This window comes from Lissotriton helveticus, chromosome 5_1 (assembly GCF_964261635.1).
Source record: "Lissotriton helveticus chromosome 5_1, aLisHel1.1, whole genome shotgun sequence".
Taxonomy (NCBI): domain Eukaryota; kingdom Metazoa; phylum Chordata; class Amphibia; order Caudata; family Salamandridae; genus Lissotriton; species Lissotriton helveticus.
Genome location: NC_136065.1, coordinates 2,032,321,323 through 2,032,343,954, shown reverse-complemented (window position 1 = coordinate 2,032,343,954; position 22,632 = coordinate 2,032,321,323). Strand labels below are relative to the sequence as shown.

The 22,632-nt window shown below is 47.3% G+C and overlaps 1 protein-coding gene across 1 annotated transcript in view; it reads right to left on the bottom strand.

The window, feature by feature from the left end:
• The window catches only part of LOC144756212 (E3 ubiquitin-protein ligase TRIM39-like), a 330,783-nt gene that overhangs the window by 287,179 nt on the left and 20,972 nt on the right, over positions 1–22,632 (bottom strand). The window contains exon 2 of the mRNA XM_078645824.1: positions 685–780. Coding sequence (XP_078501950.1) covers positions 685–780 — 96 coding nt within the window. The remainder of the gene's footprint in view (positions 1–684; positions 781–22,632) is intronic.

Here is a 22,632-nt window from a genome sequence, read left to right as displayed (position 1 = left end):
AAGAATGTCTGACAAACAAAACCTAAGGGTCCTAAAGGGGTTGGTGAGTGTATTACACGCCGAGGTTGCACTACCACACCATATAGTACACTTGATTTCTCACAAGAATCTCATTTGCTGTCTTCACGTGTACCAGTGGAATAGTAGGCAAGTGTTTTCTCTAATTTATTTGCCTTGTCAGGACGCTGCATGTCAATATACAGCCTGATGTCACCTAATATTAAGAGCTCTTTTTTTGCCATGCCTACAGGTGAGATTAGAAGGCTTTACAACGATGACGTACACTTTTGAGCTTTCAAAGTTACACATTGCCCCCTCCTGCTCACACCGATGCCCAGTTCTGCATTTTCTGACTCTCTGTAGACTAAAGTGACCTATATTTGCTATCTTCAGCTATTAATGAGGGAGACTTCCATTTAGCTAAAACATTACTATTTGTGATCTCTTATGTCTTTGAAAACATCCACCACTTTAATATATGTTATTGGGGGGGGGGGGTTGTCTTTTTTGGGTAAAACCCCTAGCGTTTTTGTACATTTTCCCATGCCTCACACAAAGCTCTGCATCTTATGAGTGTTCAAAGAGCACCCCCATCTTAGACCACATTCATATCTACCTGGATATAACCAGGTCCCTCACCTCTTTGTCCCAGTACAGTTCAAAAACAAGTAGGATTAATCTTACCTCCAGCTTCACTTCAGTCATGCTTTCTTCAGCTGTCCAAGTCTGCAGGCACTCCAGCTCCTTTTTCAGTCGTTCCATGTGGCTATGAAGTGTTTTCTGGGGGAAAAAACAATGTACGTATATTATCCAATAGCTGTCCTGAAGATCAATATTCTACTTAACTGCACAAAGCAAGCATTCGTTTATCTACAACTGGTCCTCTATCGTTTGTAGCTCATGTTTGTTCTGTGACAATACTCTCAGAAATGGCATGAATTCTCTATTTTCACACGGTTGGTTTAATGCGAAAACCTAAGTATTTGAAGAATTGCAGCTCCACAGCATTCAATCTATTCAGGAATGCCTGTCAATGGTATCAAGCCCAATAAGGCGGCTGCTTTATTACAAGAGCGTGCTATGTCATCTTCAGCTTCACCAAACCTGAATCGAATGTTTGCGTATCAATATATGGAGTGTCGCCACAACATGGGATAACAACACGGTCACCCTAGATTATAGGAAATAACATTTCTTCAGGAAGAGCACACCAAGTTCAAGTTCAGGGATTTGTATAGCGCACTACTCACCCAGAGGGTCTCAAGGCGCTTGGGGGAAGGGGGTGCATTATTTATCGAATAGCCAGGTTTTTAAGTTCCTTCCTGAAGGAAATGTGGTTTTGGGTGAGGCGGAGGTGTGTGGGGAGAGAATTCCAGGTTTTGGCCGCCAGGTAGGAGAAGGATCTTCCTCCCATGGTGGTTCTTTGAATGCGTGGGACTGCAGCGAGGGCTTGATTGGAGGATCTTAGTTAGCGGGTCGGTGTGTAGAAGGAAAGTCGTGTGAAGAGGCATTCGGGTCCAAGATTGTAGAGGGACTTGTGTGCGTGTGTGAGGAGACGGAACGTTATTCTCTTGTTGACGGGAAGCCAGTGGAGGTCTTTCAGGTGACCGGTAATGTGAGCTTGGCGCGGGATGTCCAATATGAGTCTGGCTGATGCGTTTTGGATGCGTTGGAGTTTTTTCTGTAATTTGGAAGTGGTACCGGCGTAGAGGGTGTTTCCATAGTCCAGTCGGCTAGTGACCAGAGCGTGGGTGACAGTTTTTCTTGTTTCGGTGGGGATCCAGCGAAAGATTTTTTTGAGCATACGAAGTACGTTAAAGCAAGAGGATGTGACGGCGTTGACTTGTCTTGACATCGAGAGGGAGGAGTCTAGGATGAAGCCCAGGTTACGTGCGTGGTCTGTGGGTATGGGTGCCGTGCCCAGGGCCGATGGCCACCATGAGTCGTCCCAGGCAGAGGGGGATGCTCCTAGGATGAGGACTTCCGTTTTGTCTGAGTTAAGTTTTAGGCGGCTCTTTTTGTCATCCATTCGGCTACTTCTTTCATGCCTTCATGGAGGTTGGTTTTGGCGGTGTTAGGGTCTTTGGTAAGGGAAAGGATCAGTTGGGTGTCGTCAGCGTAGGAGATGATGTTGAGGTTGTGTTGTCGCGCGATGGAAGCGAGGGGACTCATGTAAACGTTGAAGAGGGTGGGACTAAGTGATGATCCTTGTGGTACTCCGCAGATGACTTCGGTGGCCTCTGATTTGAATGGGGGGAGTCGGACTCTCTGGGTCCTCCCGGCGAGGAACGAGATGATCCAATCTAAGGCTTTTTCTTGTATGCCGATGTTGCTGAGGCGTTGTATGAGGGTGCTATGACAGACCGTGTCGAAGGCGGCGGAGAGGTCAAGTAGGATGAGGGCAACTGTTTCTCCGTTGTCCAGTAGTGTTCGGATGTCGTCTGTTGCTGCAATAAGGGCGGTTTCGGTGCTGTGTTTGGCTCGAAAGCCGGACTGTGAGGAGTCGAGGGAGTTGTTGGATTCAAGGAAGGCGGCGAGCTGTCTATTGACGGCTTTCTCAATGACTTTGGCAGGGAATGGGAGGAGGGAAATGGGGCGGTAGTTCTTGAGTTCAGAGGGGTCCGCTGTGGGTTTCTTCAAGAGTGCGCTGAGTTCGGCGTGTTTCCAGCTTTCTGGGAAGGTAGCGGAGTTGAAGGAGCAGTTGATGATATCACGGAGATGGGGTGCGATGATGGAGTCTGCTTTGTTGAAGATGTGGTGGGGACAGGGGTCGGTTGGAGAGCCTGAATGGATGGAGTTCATTAGGCGGATGGTGTCTTCAGTGGTGATTGGGTTCCAGGCGTTAAGGATGTTAGGGGGCGGTTTATGTTCGGAGGTGGGTGGAGTGGAGTGTTTATTATTATTATTATTAAATGCTTTTGTAGCGCGCTCTATTACTAACAAAATAGTATCCTGGCACGATGAAGGCACAGCAGTATTGACAGAAAGCAGATATCTGCAGACACTAAATGGGGAAGATTTAAACTATAGTGTTAAAAAGGTGAGTTTTTAGACCTTTCTTAAACGCACTGAGAGTAGATGCAGTTTTCAGATGGAGGGGTAAGGTATTCCAAGATTTAGCCGCTCTCACTGAGATTGATTGCCCGCCAAGTCTACAGTATTTAAATTTAGGAATGGACATTTGACACAGGTTGGCCGATCGCAGTGAGCGGTTAGGAACATACAGGCAAAACCTTTTTCTCAAATAAGCCGGGCCAGTTTGATGAATAGCTCGGTAGGCAAGCACTAGAATTTTGAACAGGATCCTATGAGCAACTGGAAGCCAATGAAGAGCGTGGAGAAGCGGGCGAGCACTGGAACGCCTGGGGACATTAAACAAAAGTCTGGCAGCGGCATTCTGAATAACCTGAAGGCGGTGGATCAGATATGCCGGCAATCCGCAGAACAGCCCATTCGCATAGTCTAGCCTAGACAAAATTAAGGCACGAATAACAGTCTCTTTTGCTTCTTTTGGAAGGAGAGGAAAAAACCTGCGTAAAATTTTTAGGGTAGAAAAACAGACGCCAGTGAGTTTATTTAGATGGTCCTCAAACTTAAGGTTCTTGCCGAACCAAACCCCCAAGTTTTTCACCGGGCCAGACGTGGCTTTTGGTGGGGGTAGGTCCGTAGGCCAAAAACGTTCACTAAAATCCTCTGGGAAAGAGCCATACAGCAAAATCTCGGATTTACTTTCGTTACATTTTAGCTGGGCCCTTACTAACCATTGAAAAACAGAGGACAAACAGAGTTGGGCCGCCGACGTATCTAAATTATCTTTGGACCAGGTAAACAAGAGTTGTGTATCGTCGGCGTACGCCATAATTTTAGCCCCCAACTGTTCAGCAAGATAGACCAAGGGGGTAAGATAGATATTAAAAAGCAGCGGGCTTAAAGTTGATCCCTGCGGAACACCAGTAGAAAGTAATTTAGGGGTAGAGGCAAAAGGAGGTAGCCAGACTTGTTGAGTACGATGACTCAAAAATGAGGAAAGCCAGTCAAAAGCATGTCCCACAATACCAATATCGGCCAGTCTGGAGAGTAGGAGGGAGTGAGGGACCGTATCGAAGGCAGCAGAGAGGTCTAGTAAAATCAGAGCCGCTCTGCCACCTTCGTCCAAACACTCCCGAATTGCCTCCGATACTTCGACTAAGGCCGTCTCGGTGCTGAAGGAGGCCCTAAAACCGGACTGAGCTGGATGTAGAGCTTCGGTGGATTCAACAAATTTATCTAGCTGATTGAAAACAACCTTTTCGCATATCTTTGCGACTGCAGGAAGCAAGGATATTGGGCGAAAATTAGACGGAGTGGCTGGGTCCAATCCATTTTTTTTTTAATAGTGGGAGCAGTTTTGCTTGCTTCCAACAGGCGGGAACAGTGGCCGTAAGGAAGGTGTTCTTTGGAAGTGTTCTCAAAGCTGTTATGTATGTCGGCGATTTTGTTATAGAAGAAAGAGGATAAGGAGTCGCAGAGTTCTTGGGAGGGAGTGATGTCGTTTGAGGCTGTGGTGGGGTTGGTAAATTCTTTGATGATGTTGAATAGTTCCTTGCTGTTTTGGGTGCTGTTGTCGAGTCGATCCTTGAATGCTGACTTCTTGGTGGATCGGATCAGTTGGTGGTGTTTGCGGGTGGCTGTCTTGAGGGTGGTCAGGTTGTCAGTGGTTGGGTTTTTTCTCCATGTTTTCTCGAGAGTACGGCATAGTTTCTTGGATTTCTTAAGGTCTTCGTTGAACCAGGGGGCTTTTTTGCTGCCCTGTTTGGTTTGGTGCTTTTTCAAGGGTGCTAGTTCGTCAGCGCTGTGGGTGATCCATTGTTTGAGTTTGGTGGCCGCTTGGTTTGGGTCCGATGGGAGGGCGGGTGGGTTTTGATTGAGCGATGTGAGGAGTTGGTCGGTGGTGATTTTGTTCCAGTTTCTTCGTGGAATAGGTTGTGGGGGGTTGTGGGTCGAGGTAGTTCTGTAGCTGAAGTGAACACAACTGTGGTCCGTCCAATGAAGAGCTGTGGTGTGATCGAAGGAGATGTGCTTGCTGGAGGTGAAGATTGGGTCGAGTGTTTGTCCGGCTAAATGGGTGGGGGTGTCAACAAGTTGCTTGAGACCAAGATTGGCCAGGTTGTTCAGAGGGTGGAGGTGTTGCTGTCGTTTTTCTTTTCCAGGTGGAAGTTGAGGTCTCCCAGTAGAATGTAGTTTTCGGAGGCGAGGGCATGTGGGCTGATGAAGTCAGTGATGTCTTCACTGAATTGTTTACGGGTTCCTGGTGGTCTGTAGATGAGGGTGCCTGTAAGTGTCGTCCTGGGGTTGGTGTGGATCTGAAAGTGGAGGTGTTCGGCGGTTGTAAGGTTATCGTCGGAGCTGGTCGTGATTCTGATGGTGTTCTTATGGACGATGGCGATGCCTCCTCCTGTTTGGTTGTTGCGGTCTTTTCGGATGATCTTGTAGCCGTCTGGGATGGCTATGGCGATGTCGGGCGCTGAAGAGGCGTTCATCCAGGTTTCTGTAAGGAAGGCGACGTCCGGTGGAGCAGTGTCGAGTAGGTCCCAGAGTTCAGTGGCGTGTCTGTGGATCGAGCGAGTGTTCAGCAGGATGCACTTCAGGTGGCTAGGGTCGGGTCTGTGTGTGGGGTTAGTGGATTTGGTGGGGGTCTTGTTGCAGGCGAACTTGCAGGAGTGGCAGGTGAATGGGCCGTGGGTAAGTCCTGGGGCAGCCTCGTAGCATTGTGATGTGCGTCCGGTGTTAAGGGCTAGGAGGGTGGCGAAGTCGTACGCTATGCGGGAGGAGTGGGTTTCGCGAGGACCAGGGGGTCTGGCGCTGGGCGCGGTCCAGGCGCGGACGGGCATAGACAGGCTTACCTTTGGCGCACCTTTGGGGCGCGTCCGCTGCGCGGAGAGGCATCTGTCATATGTGGAGAGAGGGGGGGAGGGGCGAGGGAAGGTCAGCTGGGAGGCGGGAAGCGGGGTGGAGTTACGGGCTGGGAATCACCACAACAAACAAAATGGCTGCACCAGTTCAGAATCGAAACTGGGTGACACTGGGGTACAAACAAGTCAACCCCTTTTCAACGTTTTTAAACATAGTTTAGTTGCCCCAAGACATTTTCTTACTGCACATTCAAGCAAGGGCAGTTGTATGGTGAGTGAGGTAACGTGTAATAAACCACTCATGGGACTTTACATCTCGTGGTTCCACAATGGCTGTCTGCTGTTAATTCACAGAACTAGGGGGCACATGGGGTACAGCCCTGCGCAGAAAAAAACGCGTGTACAGGAAGTGACATTTTAGCAAGGAAATGTCTTTAAAGCTTGTTCGAGTTGGTTCTCTGCTCTTTAGGCACAAGAAGGAGACAGGCAACGCCATACAAATCAAATGTATGTTCAACTGTAAGAGGGTGACAAAGTCCAGCTACAGAGCGACCCCTTCTGATGGCGATCCTTCAGTAGAAGATGGTACTCCCTGGATTAACAAACGGACATGACTATCAGTCAACATCATGGTAAAACAGAGAACCTGATATTTCGCCTTGGCCATTTGAAAGAAAGACTTCTAGATAACTTTTTTAATGATTGCTAAGAATATTAAGAAATGCATAGTTAGTTATGCCTTGTTACTTAGTCAGCTGACTCAACTTCTTTTGTTAAGATTGTAATAACTCCTATTGGGTTTGATTTTGTCAAGATGGGTGGTCGGGGTACTCCACGTAAGCAGAGTTGTGTTTCCTCGCCCTGTTGGTAGAGGTTCATAGTCTATCTCACGGCATAAGCTTTATATTCTCAAAGTAGGGAATGAGAGTTGGGGTTATTTGCAGAGAAATGCTAAGTTTGCTATGTTATCTTATCAGTTCATGACAAATTGTGCTATATTAGGTAGAGGTCCAGGTTTGGCAAAGCATATATTTTTCTCTCTTCGAATGACTGAGCTGGATCTAGGGGTGGTCAGATGCGCATTACTACTTGGAATCTGAAGAGGCTGTTAGACAAGATTAGAAGGGGGCGGTCCATACAGCAGCGAAGCGTGTTCACTGAGATATTCTCTTTTTACAGGAAACTCGCCTTGTAGGTAATCAAGCCCATTTCTGGCCTGTTTGGGTTTATCACAGCTATTTCATCTTGGCTTTACCAGGCAATCTACAGGTGTGATGACTCGTATCCACCTGCCTGCCATTGTAGGGCGTATATGGCATGAATACATTGGTGTCGCTGGGATGTTTGATGGCAAGACGTCATTGATAAGTGTGAATGCACCTCTTCCCCTCTTCTCAACCACAGCTTTCCTGGGATTGGTTAGCCGACTACTAGCAAGGCTTCCACCGAAGCCTAGGGCTTGATCGGGCAATGGTGTAATCTGAATGTGGTGTTGGTTAGGTGTTGCGATAGATCAGGGAGCGCATAGATTCCCTAGTGGAGTCCATCCCTGCTTGCTAACATTCTTGGAGGCCCTGGGAGTTCCACTGGCAGGAACAAAGATTTACAATGTTCTCTGGCCCATATAAATGACTTTCTTATCTTATCTCCTGATTCTCAATCCAGAGATACGTAGGGAGACTGAATCCACATTCAGGTGTGAGGTCTAGCAGATAATTCCCCCCTAGACCTTAGGATGCTGCTGGGCTCAGGGTGCAACAGGGTCGTATGACGTTTGAGCACATGGTGGTTGAGGGAATCTGACTCTAGGATGCGTGGAGCTAGAGCAATGGAAACTTGCTTTGAGGTAAACAGGGGCATCGTAGAATCTACAGAATCACTGTGGAGGGTTCCTTGATCTAAAGATAAAAATGTAACCGCCTCACAAATCGTACTCAGGAACTCCCTTCCAAGGCTGTTCTTTGAGGCAAGAGCAGCGTGGCTTCTGACTCAAAGTCCCGTTTATCAATGACGCAATAAGGAGAGTAAGCCCTTGCACTAGCTGTAATATTTCGAGACAAGACTCCATTATACGAATGGTAGATGGTCGGCACAGTGCTCAGTGGAGACAGATAGCACAAATATTTGCAGCTTACTACACAGACCTGTACTCCATGGCCACTCAGTCATTGCCCGATAAACTGACTGACTACCGAAGGTGTTTTGGTGTACTTTAAGTGGTCTGGTCATGAACTTTTACAGATCTTTCATACTTTCAGGACCATTTCCTGCCTTAGTATACATAGAGTTAAGTCAATCATATTTCCAGTTGCTAAACACTTGCATGACCTCCATTTGACCAATGATCTATGCACGAAGCAAGATGCAGGGGGACCCTGGGATAGAACCATACAACGACAGACAGACAAACTGCTCAGCGACATTTAAATCCAGGCAGCACTTGTCTTATTCTTATTAGGCAGATTAGCAGTCTTTAAAATGGTGGTCCTGCTGCATCTGTTCCACCAACTAAAACGTTTTTTCATTCGGCATCCCTTTTACTTTCTTCACACAGATAAACTGCATTCTGAGGGGTTTTCTCTACATCCATAGGACGCCTAGAATCATGCTGACGAAGGGCTTCAAGTAAGTATGCATATGACAGAGAGGTGGTGGAGGCCAACAGTGCGTCCTAACAGAAGGTTGCACACTTAGTGTCTGAAAAATGAGCGATGCAGGAGGTTCAACTGTTACACTTATTATTTATAAGGTGGACGACCAGGATCGTAATCCCTCCGGTCACTAAACTGATATTCCAAATTTGGAGAGAAACACATGGGACCTTGGTCTGGAGGCATACGTTACAAAAGAAACTCTGCTCAGGGTAGGTTCCATGCCCAGCTCCCCGTGCTGCTGCATCGCTCTCTCCTGCTTTTGCCTCGTTTTACTGCTTTCTCTCTCCTTTAATTTTCCAAGTGCTTCCTCCTACTTTCTGCCTCGTTTTATCACTACTTTTTCCTCGTTTTTCTACGTGCTTTCTCCTGCTTTTTAGGTCGAGCCTAGAGCAGCGCACATGCACTGCTTGCTCGACTTTTAGTTATGGGCTTTTGAAAGCTCACCACACTGCTTGTGCTTTTGCTTTTATTCAAGGCTAATGGGCTTTGCGTGCGTCTTTCTAAGAAAGACAGCACGCAATTGGGCAAAGGCTGGTGAATGTCCCGCCTTTGCTCTGCCCATGGCCTATTGCTTGTGGTTACCCGCATGGGCCACATCTGTTTTCAATTATCGTGCCCAGATACGGGTGAAAAAATTTAAAACAGATCACTCGCTGTGGGGCGTGAGGGTGCACACCACTTGTGTGCTTGTTTTTAGAGAAGCATACTGCAGAGCATTTCTCCTCACAGGCGATAACTTCTGCATACCCGTCCACTTGTGCAGGGCATACTTTCGCAACAGGGCTGTTGTGCCAGTTTCGTTTTAGAGTCCAGGCCCACACATCACGCTTGAAGCAGATGTCAAACTAAGTAGCTCAGTTCCTCTGTCCTCTCGTATTTCTCGTTTTTAGCAAACAGCGCTATTGTTACTCTTCTTTGCACACCCTCCATCAAGCACCCTTTTTCGAAAAGAAGAACTACACAGCTTTTCAATTTCATGCCATGGTGAAAATCACTTTTGACACTAACGAGGTGAGTATTTGTAATGTATACAGCCATATTTTTCCTTACTTACCGTACTGTTGAACATAGAAAGAGCGAAGCGTGTATGAAGTCTTACTTTCAGCGACGGCCCTTTAACGGGTTTATTTTATTTCCAATACTATTAGTGATAAACATTTTGGGTTGTACAAAAAGACGTTGGAAACCTCCAGGCATCCGGATGCGCACAGGAAGATGAATAACTGAACGGCTCCCTTATTTTTAGGTGCGGGCAGGTTCAGGATCTGTTTTCATTTGTCTTCGAGGCCCGAGGCCATGCTCAGTGCAACGGTGAAATGTGGCGCATCTGTGAGCCGGTGCAGCGTGCTCCTGAAATCCGGACGCCCATTGTATGAGCGGCAGCCAGGGCTCCTTAACAGGTACATTTAGTCCGCCTGACCGCCCCCCCCCCCTCCGACGTCCCCTACTCTCCACCTCCACACCCACACACAACGCTGAAGAGGGCACTTGTGTTAGATGGCTGGGCATGTGCGGGCATAGGCAGATATATTTGTATTTGCTACAAAGTTTAAGCAAACGTATATTGATGTTAGGGTCAATATTTCCAACGGGTACCACAGGCCCTTTCAATGTATTTCCGCCTCTACAACCGCCCATCATTTTTAACAGGCACAGATGTAATGTCTATTTGCAATTAATCTCAATCTACCATTTTCACTGTCTGGTGTGAGACAATTCTGAGGCCCCAACTCTGATCGTGTGCTCACAGTATGATCCTATATTAAGCACCCTTTTTCGAAAAGAAGAAATACACCGCTTTTCAATTTTATGCCCTGGTGAAAATCACATTTGACAGTCTAACAAGGGGAATATTTGTAATGTATTCTGCCATATTTTTATTTACTTACCGTACTGTTGAACATAGAAAGAGCGAAGCGTGTATGAAGTCTTACTTTCAGCGACGGCCCTTTAACGGGTTTATTTTATTTCCAATACTATTAGTGATAAACATTTTGGGTTGTACAAAAAGCCGTAGGAAACCTCCAGGCATCCGGATGCGCACAGGAAGATGAATAACCGAACGGCTCCATCATTTTTAGGAGCGGGCAGGTTCAGGGTCTGTTTTTATTTTTCTCCGAGGCCATGCTCGGTGCAACGGTGAAATGTGGCGCATCTGTGAGCCGGAGCAGCGTGCTTCTGGAACCCGAACGCCCTTTGTATGAGCGGCAGCCAGGGCGCCTCAACAAGTACATTTAGCCTGCACCACACACCCCCCACATCCACTCCCAGACACAACGCTGAAGAGGGCACTTGGGTTATATTGCTGGGCATGTGCTGGTATAGACAGATATATTTGTATTTGCTACAAAGTTTAACAAACGTATATTGATGTTAGGGTCAACCTTTCCAACAGGTACCACAGGCCCTTTCAATGTATTTCCGCCTCTACAACTGCCCATCATATTTAACAGGCACAGATGTACTGTCTATTTGCAATTAATCTCAATCTACCTTTACATGAGCGCTAATTCCATTACAGAAATTTGCCCAGTGGGGAATAATGTACTGCAATGGCTAATAAGTATAAGGCCCCAAATGCGAGACCTATTAGCTATGCCAATGCTTGTTCCTTGTGTTTCCCATTTCCATCTCCCGCCTGCTGCCTGTTTTACTGCCTCCTGCCTAGCCCCGCCCTCAGCCTCCCTACAGCCTCCCCTCCTCCCAAGACCTACTTAATGGAAGCCTCAGAAAAACCTAATTGAGAAGGTCCCAGGCCTGCCTCTCCAGTACTGCTGCATCGCTCTCTCTTGCTATAGCCTTTCTCCTTCCTTTTCCCCGGTTTTTCTAAGTGCTTCCTCCTGCTTTTTGCCTCGTTTTTACTGCTTTCTCCCCCGTTTCCCCCCATTTTTTAAGTGCTTCCTGCTTCGCTTTTTACTGCTTTTTCCTTGTTTTTCGAAGTGCTTCCTTCTGCTTTCTACCTTTTTTTCACTGCTCCTGCCTACCACTGTTTTCCAGCCTTCCGCCTAGTCCCGACCACAGCTTTCCGGCACCCCTCCCTTCTCCCAGTACCTACTTAATTGAGGACGCGCCGCTGGCATGCCAAAAAAGCGCCAAAGGCAAGCCCGTCTGCACCCGCATGTACCTGGACCGTGCCCATCACCAGGATCTCTGGCCCTTCCACCCGACGATACACCGCCGCTGACCTCTGGGCCCTGGACTAGGATGCACCGACAACCACTGCTGCCGCACATCTCCACGCACCACCACAGGACTGTTCTCCTGCCGACACTGCCGCCTCACCTTCAGCAGCAAAGCAGTCAACGACACCAGCGTCACCGCAAACACGGCCGCACCCGCTACATCAACCGAGAACACCACGTCACTACTCCAGTGCATCTTACTCAACGTACGTACACTCGGGAAACACTCCACGGAGGTCTGTGACATAATTTCCTCCCTCACCCCAAATGTCATCTTCCTCACAGAAACCTGTCTGAACCCTGTTTCAACACCAGACATCGCCGCCGCCAACCCCGAAGGTTATAAGATAGCACACCGGGACCAAACCAACACGTACGGAGGTGGTATAGTTATAGCCATCATCTACAGGGACACCATCCGCTGCACAACATCCCCATACGACCCGACACCAGTAATGGAACACCTCAACTTCCAACTCTACACAGACGGCAAATGCACCATCAGAGGTACCCTTGCCTACAGACCACCAGGACCACAACCCAGCTACTGCAACGCCATCCAACAGCTCATTGCCCAGCTTGCAATCGACTCAGAGCACTACATCCTCCTAGGGACCCTCAACTTCCACCTCTACGACCCCAGCTACGACAACGCCACTGACTTCCTGAAAAGCATGAGCAACATCGGCCTCATGCAGCTCATCACCGCCCCTTCCCACTTCGCAGGACACACACTCTACCCTATCTTTACCTCCAGTGGCAGAGTCAGGTACATTCACACCACACAACTCACCTGGTCCGACCACCACAGCCTACATTTCACCATCTTAGGACCCATCCACCCACCCAGGCAAGGATTCATAATAATGCATATATACAAAGGTGGCGATGGGATCGGAACCATTTCAAATATTCTATCAATAACCATGATAGCCAATAAATGCCAAAGCACCAAACAGGAGCTGAACCTATGTTTTATTGATCTGCAAGCTGCATTTGACAGTGTGGATCGGGACTTATTATGGGCAAAATTACGATCATGGGACATACCGGAGAGCATACTAAGGGGCCAGTTGCTATTCTATACAGATACATGGTCTCAAGTAAAATTAGGGGATGGCACCCGACTGTCAAGAAAAGTGCCGATAGGAACCGGACTAAAACAAGGCTGTGTCCTGGCCCTCATTTATTCAACCTATTTCTCTCGTATCTCTCTGGCAAACTAAACACCTGTAATGCTCACCCGCCGAGACTAGGTAACCTGCAACTCTCACATCTCGCATATTCAGACGATATTGTACTCATGAGCCTAACAAAAGTCGGCATGACCAGGCTATTAACAGAACTCACACTTTTCTTGTCTGTAAACAAGCTGACTTTGAACTTATCCAAGACCAAAACAATGTTAATTTCCAACCGACGCTCAATATACTACAATATCTGCATTGAAGGTAAAAGGCTCGAAAGGGTCTCAAGTTATAAATACCTGGGCTATTTCATAGACGACAAGTTAACATCAAAAGCCCAAAAACATTATCTTACACAACGAGCCGGAGCTTTGATCTTTGCATTTAGCTCTCTGTTTAAAAAACTTGAGGGCCCCTCTCTAAAACCAATACTAACAGTAATTGCTAGTAAAACCCTGCCCACCCTAGCATATGCAAGCGCAGCAATGCACGGTAAGAATAGCGTCCTGTTAAACAACTTGATTACCAAAATCTATAAGAAAGTCTTTCAACTTCCCAGCACTGCTTCACCAGCGCAAATGCGCCTAGAATTTGGTCTTATGAATGAGTCAGTGGGAAGACTATATATGTGCATTAAAACATGGTATCGGATTAAAATGAACGCCACAGATAATAATCTAAATAAATTTCTGTGGCAAGAAGTTGAAATGCGAAGTAAATCAGAAGGAAACAGATTCCTGACCAGCGCACTGGAACTAACACGCACTACCGAGCTATGGGATAAAAATTTGCCATTTAATTCATTTAAACAGGCAATAAACAAAGCAGCCAAATTTCATTCACTGCTCATTGATAAGGAAATCTTTTCCCATCGCTCGCATTCTTGGGTTGTAATCAACAGTTATAAATTACTTACCCCGGCATCTTATTTGGATTCTACTTACTCAGTCTTTATTAAAAAAAAGGCTGATGGCTCTAAGATTCGGAAAATATCCAACGTTGGCCGACGTACCAGCCTGGAATCATCCGGGATCCACTGCCTGCCGGCTCTGTGGTCATAATAAAGAGCCCTGTAGAGGCCTGGCAGCAACCAGGTCTGACCGGGAGCTCACCCTTGGTCCCTAAGGTTTCAAGGTATGTAAGTCTACTTTCACATGAATGGTCCAAAAATAATCATAATAAATCAATCACATTATTCCATGAGTTGCCACTTTTCTCAAAGATTTGCTATTATTTAGTGAGAATCATTCAAGCTGTATAAACATGCAAAGTATACAAAACGTGAATCAATATGTTGTGTTTTTAACACTATACAATAAAACTGAAAAATTAGATAATTCACAAAGAAAATTCCCAATGCATTTCGGGTCTCTCCGACCCTTCTTCAGGGGAGAATGACTTAATCTTGAGTACAATGTTCATTCCGATGACGTATGCGTCAGTTCCGTGTCAAGGCACATGACCGTCTGATATGAAAAAGATTGTGTTATACGCTCTCAACGTCAGCTGTATTCCCAATGTTGTCGTTAAACCTCCTATGTTGTTAATCTTATATCTGCGTCGTAAATAGACGTCTCCAACTGGCCATCTAACGGTCGCGTAGTGTGATGCCTGTGACCCAGAAACGAATGTCGGCGTCTGCATCCGGTCCGGTAAGATTAACAACCATCAAAAAAGGGGAAAAAATCCAAGAAGGTAACACATGCAGCGACTAATTGTGTCCTAACCAGGATTGAGGCAATTGTAGGTGAATGCGAGGAAGTATTGGGGGTTAACAACTTATCCAGCCGAGTTGTCCCTAACTTCCCATAAGATGATCCCACTACGGGTGCAAAGAGAAGAGTAATTCCAGCAATCTTTAGTAAAAGAACAAAAACTAGCAATACTGAAGTGACACATAGGTTTGAGGAGGGTTCATCAGTGCCACCTTCTATAGTACAGATTGATTGTGGACCAGCTGGTGACACCACCAATTGCAGTCTAGAAGTGGATTTAGCTAAGGCCCAAATTCCGTGTTCTAATAGGTATGACATTTTAGAATTTATCGATGAGGACAACACGGCAGAGCTCATGAGCAAAGAACATGAATCCCAATCTCCCTCGAAAACAGTGATCTGTAGCACCTGCTCAACCAACATAAGTACAAATTCTCCTGCTCCTTCTTTATTGCCCGAGACTAGTTGTGGACGCAAACCCCCCTCTACTGAGGTCCCATCCATGCTCCCCAAGACTTGTAGTGCTAACAACAGGCCTCATCTGGGGGTCATCGAGGGAACAGGGCTGAGACCAGTATCAGGGCACAAGAACACAGCACAGACTTCCCCTGGAAAGTCCATATGCCCAGGCAAATCTAATTCTAATCCTTGGTGTAATCGAGACCCATTTTTAGGTAATAGGCGTATAGCTTGGGAAAAACAGCCCCATTTAGGAAATGTCAATAGGAACATCCCAATGACGGAAGGCCAGGGCAGCAACCTAAGATCAGGTATACATCTGGGAAGTAATCCCCGAGAGAACCCCATCCCAAGATTTACATGACCAAGGTCCCAAGGTTATCAAGCAACCAAAACTACGAGAGTAGCGAGTCCCTTAAAAATAAAGTAATACACTGGACGAGACACATCAGGGGCTGCAGTTCGTTGATTAGAGAGGACCTGGCTACAGTAAGGAGGATAAGCCTGGGAAGTTCTGTGATGGACTGCATTGAGATACAGCTATTCAGTGCCGACATAGCTAAAAACCTAGTGGAACTTTAGTGCCGCGCGCTTCCGCCAGGGCATTTCGCAATTCAGTTCTGTTGCACCCCACAATGGTCACCAGCAGAGGAGGGGATAGAGTCGGGCCTAAGCCTAGTGGATTGACTAGACGAGCCTCCCTCTTTGGATCCTCAGCAGGAAGCAGGGGACGGGTTCTCTCACGACGATCCTGCCCGTCATAGTAGCCAAGAGACGGGCAGAGCAGCGTGGGGGGGTAAATGTTTCATTAACTGAGAATGGTTGTAATACAGGGACAATTCGTTTTCTTTCATGGAACATTGCAGGGTTAGAGAAAAAAGCGCTCCTCCCAGAATGGAATAACTTTATAGCTGAACAGGATATCTGCTTATTCCAAGAGACTTGGAGTATGGGCCCCCCTGCACAAATCTGGATTTGCAACATATTTTGTTCCAGCTATAAGTACGGGAAGGGGTCGTCCCTCTGGGAGCCTCCATATCTGGCTCAGCATTTCCTTAAATTGGTCTACTACTATGCACACAACTCTTTCTAAAGATATCCTACACCTGACGGTGAAAGGACCTCCAAATAGTCCTAATTTGGAGATATTTAATGTGTATGCTAGAGGGTCAGCTGGGAATGTTTACTCGTCCATCTTGTCAATTCTTGAAACTGAACAGTCCACTTTACCACACAATTCTGCCATTATAGTGGCAGGTGATTTTAACTGCACATTTGAACCGCTTAGCGAGGAGGAGGTGCTTGGTACTGGGGAGCAGGACAGCAAATTTGCATTCCCATTGCTGAGTCTCCCCCCTATTAAAAAGTGGACACAGCGAGCCCTTCAATTGAATGCCCTATCTGTTGAGTATAACTTGAGAGCTGTCAACGGACAGACCTGTTCCGATGCAAAAGGGGCTAACACTTACAATAGGCTCAGTTGTCCATCACAGATTGACTATACTTTCCTAGACATTCGACTTTGGGGAGACCTACTGGATATGGAGGTGAAACCTACCCAGGATAGCGACCACAATCCACTCTGCATGCAAGTGAAAAATAATTGGACGAGTTCTGAGCCCTTAAATCCAATGAAGATGTTGACAAAAGAGGTAGTCCCGTCCTACTGTAATCGCCGCCTCAAATGGAATAAGGCACATTCCAGGAGGATAAATTGGCAAAAATCAAGGAATTCATCCAGCAGAAATCAATAGAGCTCGAGGCGATCAGTGTTATAGGGTCTATAGAGCCTTCTCCCCTCCCCGAATTCTATCAGAGGACTATTGAGGGTCTGGGGGAGTTCTTCGCCAGTCCGATCCCTAGCAATCAGAGAACCACTAAGAAACGGCTTCCCAAGCCTTCCAACCTATGGTACTCAGACGGCTGCAGGGATAAGAGACGCAGTCTCTCCTTGGCTTTAAAAGGGAAGAACCCTTCCCTGGTTAGAATAGCGAGAAAAGAGTATGCGAGGGCAGTCGATCAGGCAAAACATAACTGGGAAGAAGACCACTGACAAGAACTCAAAGCCGCCTCACTACTAAAGGATTCTGCAGTCTTCTGGGGAATACTTAATAAAGGTAGGAGGAATGGATCCGATTTGATTCCTAACCACATTACAGAGCATGAATGGCATGCCCACTTCCTTGCTCTGTACTGTGACGCCGAAACATCTTCGGCAGGGACCAATGGTTTTTTCCCAGTATCTGCTAGGGAGTCTAGTCTAGACCATCTCCTAGAGGGGGTTAACATAGAAGAGCCTTTTGAGCTCAACGAGGTTTCATCTGCCATAGCTGGGCTAGCCGCAGGAAGGGCGGCGGGTCCTGATGGCCTACCTGGGGATTTGCTCATGCAGGAAATAAAAGCATGGGCGGACTTTATTCTGCTCTTAATGAACCTGATAGTCAGAGGCCATCCCATCCGGGATTCTTGGAAAGGGGCAGAGGTGGTTACGATACATAAAAAGGGCAATAAGGAGGATCCTGCCAACTATAGGCCGATTAGCTTAATCGACGTAACGCAAAAAGTGGTTGGCAGGGTCCTCCTAATGAGAATAAGGTCCTGGATGGATGAGGCCAATGTCCTTTCGCATTTCCAGGCGGGATTCCGGAAGAAAGTAGGGACGATAGATCAGGTCTTCAGATTCTGTGCCATATACTGGAAAGTGGTATCCATTGGGAAGGGCAGCCCATACTTGGCATTCATCGACCTGAAGACCGCGTTTGATCTGGTACCCAGGGCCAAGCTATGGCAAGTCCTGCATGACCTGGGGATCCCACCTATGATTCTAGACTTTACAAAGGGGTTTTATGAGGAGAACTATGCCACGATCAGGTGGGGCACTCTGGGGCAGTTAACGGGGAGGGTGGCAGTAAATAGGGGGGTCCGCCAGGGTTGTGTTCTGGCTCCAACTTTGTTCTCCCTGTTCATAAATGGGGTAGTAGACCATTTGCGAGAGGTTCCATCAGACGCCCCAACCCTGGCCGGGGAGAAAACACCTACCCTCCTATTCGCAGATGATACGTTACTGGTCTCAAAAACACCGTCTGGCCTACAAAAACTGCTAGATAGATTTAGTCAGTTTTGTTATTCACGGGGTTTAACAATCAACACCGATAAAACTAAACTGATGACTCTATCCCCTTCCAAGCGCTTTAAGAACACATTTACCTGAATGGTACCCTTTTAGAAACTGTGGCGTCTCTTGATTATTTGGGGATCAGGCTGAATAACAAAATGAAGTGGGATACCCATCTAGCCAAGATGCTCCTCAATCATAGATGGGTAGCGGGAGCCATCCTAGAAGAGCAGAAGCTCTCGTCTAGCAGACCAGTAGGCCCGGCTCTCCTGGTCTACGATGGTAAGGCGCTGCCTTCGGTACTCTACGGGTCGGAGTTATGGGGGTTCGAGCAGGTTTGCGAGTTAGAAAGATCAGAGAACAAGTTCCTTAGAGGGCTTGTATCTCTTCTGCTCTCCACCCCTCTGACTCTGCTCCGTAGAGACCGGGAGAAGCAGTCCCTTACTAACATCGTCAGACTACGCACACTATTGTTCTTGATACGCCTAAGAAGGACCCCTGAACTAGCCAACTATGCGGCTGCCCTGTCGGAAATTATTAATGTAGACACGGGGAACCAGATCAAGTGAATTGCTAAATTAAAGCAGTTGGCAATTGATATTGGGTTCGGAGAGGCCTGGGCGACCCAAACAGTGCCAGCCAAGCAAATCATTAAGAAGGCATACTGGGAATGGGTGACAGGGGTGGAGGAACGAAAATCCAACTGGGGGACCCTCACTGAACAGTTTCTAATGTACAAGCCGGTTGCAAAATTTGAGCACTATTTTGATTTTATACAATCTCCCCGTGACAGATTGCTATTTACAAAATTTAGATTTGGGATGCTCCCACTAAACAATTTGGTAGCAGGATGGAGGAACTATAGCTTGGCTTCTGTGAGCTACCCAGGTTTCCAAGCTCCATCAGAATCACTTCCCCATTTCCTTTTCGCATGTCCCACTTACAGTGCTCCCAGGAGGAAATGGTTGAAACCTACATGCAGAAACCTGGGGTTTACCGATTACAGGGTAGCACTGTGCACGTTCAAATCAGACACTTCGTTCCTTAGTATGATCTGTGCGGTGGCAAAATACCTGGGCAGCGCTTGGGTGCTACGTGTAAACCTGTTAAAACATAATAAGCGCTAACATCCTCTGGGCCCAAACACTTCTAAAGTGCAGTAGTAGTAGTTGAGCGCAGATTCACTGAGCGTTGGAAGCGTGAGCGAGAGGAGGGCGAGAGGACGCGTTGGAAGGCAGAGCGCGGACGTTTACCATTTTCGGCCCCCTGCCTCTCCGCTTGAATATCTGCCTGCTGTACCCTGCCTGTACCCTGCCCCCCCCCCGTGCAGTGAGGTGCGGAGCACGGGGGAAGTGAGTGCAGGAGGCCGCCGGAGCTCGCAGTGTCCTTAGTAGCTGCGCCGGGCAAAAAACGGGAGCGGACCGGTAGCGGCGGGAGCTGCTACGAGGCTCTTAGTAGGCAAACAACGCATGCTGACTCATACCTGCGAGAGTGCAAAAGTTGATTGTTGTCAGGTGTGGAGGCTGCGGACTTGCCGAATGGCTGGGAACCTGTTTTAAGACCCGAGAGCCTTGAGAGCCATTTCGCCTGTTTCACCTGCCTGTGCCGGCAGCAACCCCTAGCCCCCCCGCCCCGCCGTGAGCTACCGTGTGGAGCGAGGAGCGGGGCTGGGCTGAGTTAAGGCGAGAGCGGTCGGGTAGCTTGCAGCTCCCCCCCCCCCCCCTGCTGTTGCTGTGAGGCTCTGTCCCTGCTCCTGCACATCCAGTCTAGGTCTTGCCGGTTGCTGAGGAGCAGATCATCAGCAAGCAGGAATACGGCGAGGACACTGGGAAAAAGCTGCTCAGACGCTGCTGCCGAGTGAGACAGTGAATCCTCTACTGGGCCTCCACTTGGCCTCCCCCACCATCAGAAGTCGATAAAGGTGAGGCGGCCCTGTGAAGCTTGCAGAGTACTGCGGGGGGGTGGAAGGAGAGGGCGTAGGCAAAGGCGTCTGCTCGCAGAAGGGTGTAAGGGCTGATCAGGGTTGTTCAGTGAGAAGGGAACCGGCGAGGCTCAGAAAATACTAATCGCAGCCAATTGATCTGCACCACAGCATCACAGCAATACAGCTTCACAGTGCCCAGGGCCCATAGAGGTGCTCCAATCAGAAACTAAGATTCAAAGGTCAACATTTGTTTGGACCATAACTTAATTGAAGGTTAATACAAAACTTGGCTGCGGGGGTGGCGTATCCAACGGACTTTCAACGGACTCGGGCATAGACGGCCATATGAGGTCGGGAAGAACGAGAGAGGCTATGCCACTCAAACCAAAAGGAAAAAAGGGAAAGAAACAATACCCCAGCTCCGAGGTCAATGCTGATCAAAAGCTTATTACAATTGAGCAGGACCAAAAAGAGAGCACAGTGAGGACGCTTACAGGGACCGCGGCACCCACTTACCAACCTAGGATATATACAAAGTTTAATTTTTTAAAAGATGCAGGGGCAGTCCTCTTCTCGAGTAATGCCTCTCTTAAAGGCTTGCATTCACCACTGCTACCTTTACCCTTGCAAACAGAAGAGACTGTATCATCCTTGCCTTCCCCAGACAAAAATGGATTAGCGCCGCAACAAGGTCAGAAATTGACGCTTAAACACCAAGTGCAAATACATTCGGCTAGGAAGAAGGAGGAGGGAGGCAATTCACCGCCAGTGGGCTTTGCAGGAATGCATGGGAAAATAGGTCTGCCTTCAATAAAACTCAGACAACACGACAGTACTCAGAAGAGTCTGATTGAAGAACATGACCCCCCAAAAAAAGAGGCAAATGATAAAATTGAAGAGCAGGTCACTAATGGAAATAAAAACAATACTGTAACCAAATCAGACTGGGAATCAGGAGAAGGGGCTCAAAATATTGATACTAATACCAGCATTTCTACCGACATGGCAACAAAAAGCCACAGCACCCCCACGAAAGATAAAGATCGAATAAACCTCCTGACGCCAAAGTTTTCGGACTACGGCACGGTGATCGACCAATATGGAGACTCGGCTGTAGGGGTCCCGGATCTAAGCCAGAAAGAGGAGGGAAGGGTGTCCATGTCCTGTCTAAACACACAAGAATGGGAGGATACGCTCTCTACTCATACAGCAAATCAAGTACAAAGAGCGAACCTCCATCAAGAACTTCGGAAAGAAAGTCCAAGTGATTCTTCTTTGGCAGAACAACACAACAAAAGCGGTAAAGAGAATGAGCAAAGAAAGCAACAAAACTCTGGTACTTGGATCTCACTCCTAAACACAATACAGCTAGCAGTCGAAGCACTGCAATATCAGTCGGAAAAAATGGAGATCCAACTGTCCTTATTGAACACACTGGCAGTTTTTACTGCAGGCATTGATGAAAAACTGGGAAATTTAAACGGCCTGATAACAAGAGCGCAAGCAAATACATATCTCAGCTGCAAATGTGAGCCGGTTGTCGATAAACTATCTACCTTGCCCATAATGCTAAGAGAGCTGATAACTGAAATACAAAATACAACAAAAAATGATCCAAAAAGAAACCCAACCAAAGATCAGGACGTGTTAAAAAGCCCGGCGGGAACAACTAAAAACAAAACATCTGCCAATATATATATATGCAATTCAGAGGCTGACACCGAGAAGGCAAGTGGACACGAGGATGGAATGGATCAAAATCTCAATGCCAAACAACGCCGTCGGCAGAAAAGGAAAGGGCGCAATCAAAAGCCCCAAACAAACGCAATGAAATACTTCCCTATTTTTGATGGTTTGCAGAATAGACAGGATAACAACCTCAAAGACGCAAACATAAACATAAATACAATTAAGCAGGCTCAACCATCACCAGCCAATTCTAACCAGATCACGGCACATGAAATAGTCACTAATCAGCCTCATGGAATTAAGGCACATCTCGACACAGGAGCAGGTTCCACCCAATCGACTCTACAATGGGAGAATATAGAGGAAATAGAAATAAAAAAGCAATGGGAGAATATAGACCAAATAGAAGTAAAAAAACAAGAGTCTACCTTTAGCATGCCATCTAGACCATCTGCAAGAATTGCCAATAGTCAGACAATAAACAGATCAGATTTGAGGAGTGAAACTATAACACCTCAAAAGGCTTGTGGAGCAGGACACGACTCAAGGGCCTCAAATCTGACAGAGAGAAAACAAATATTTACCAACACGAGCCCCATTATCGAGCCAAGGAAAAAAAAGCAAGGAATGACAGAGTTGTTGGACAAGGCCTCACCGGCCAGGGAGATTAAAAAGCTCTGTATACCAACTAAGCTGAGCCCTAGACGCAAATCATTGGAAAAAAGGGCCCAGACGGGGGGCAAAGAGTCAAAACAAATAAGCAATTCTGCGCACGGAGGCACTTTGGTCGTGGACCTTATCAAATCACAGCGGCAT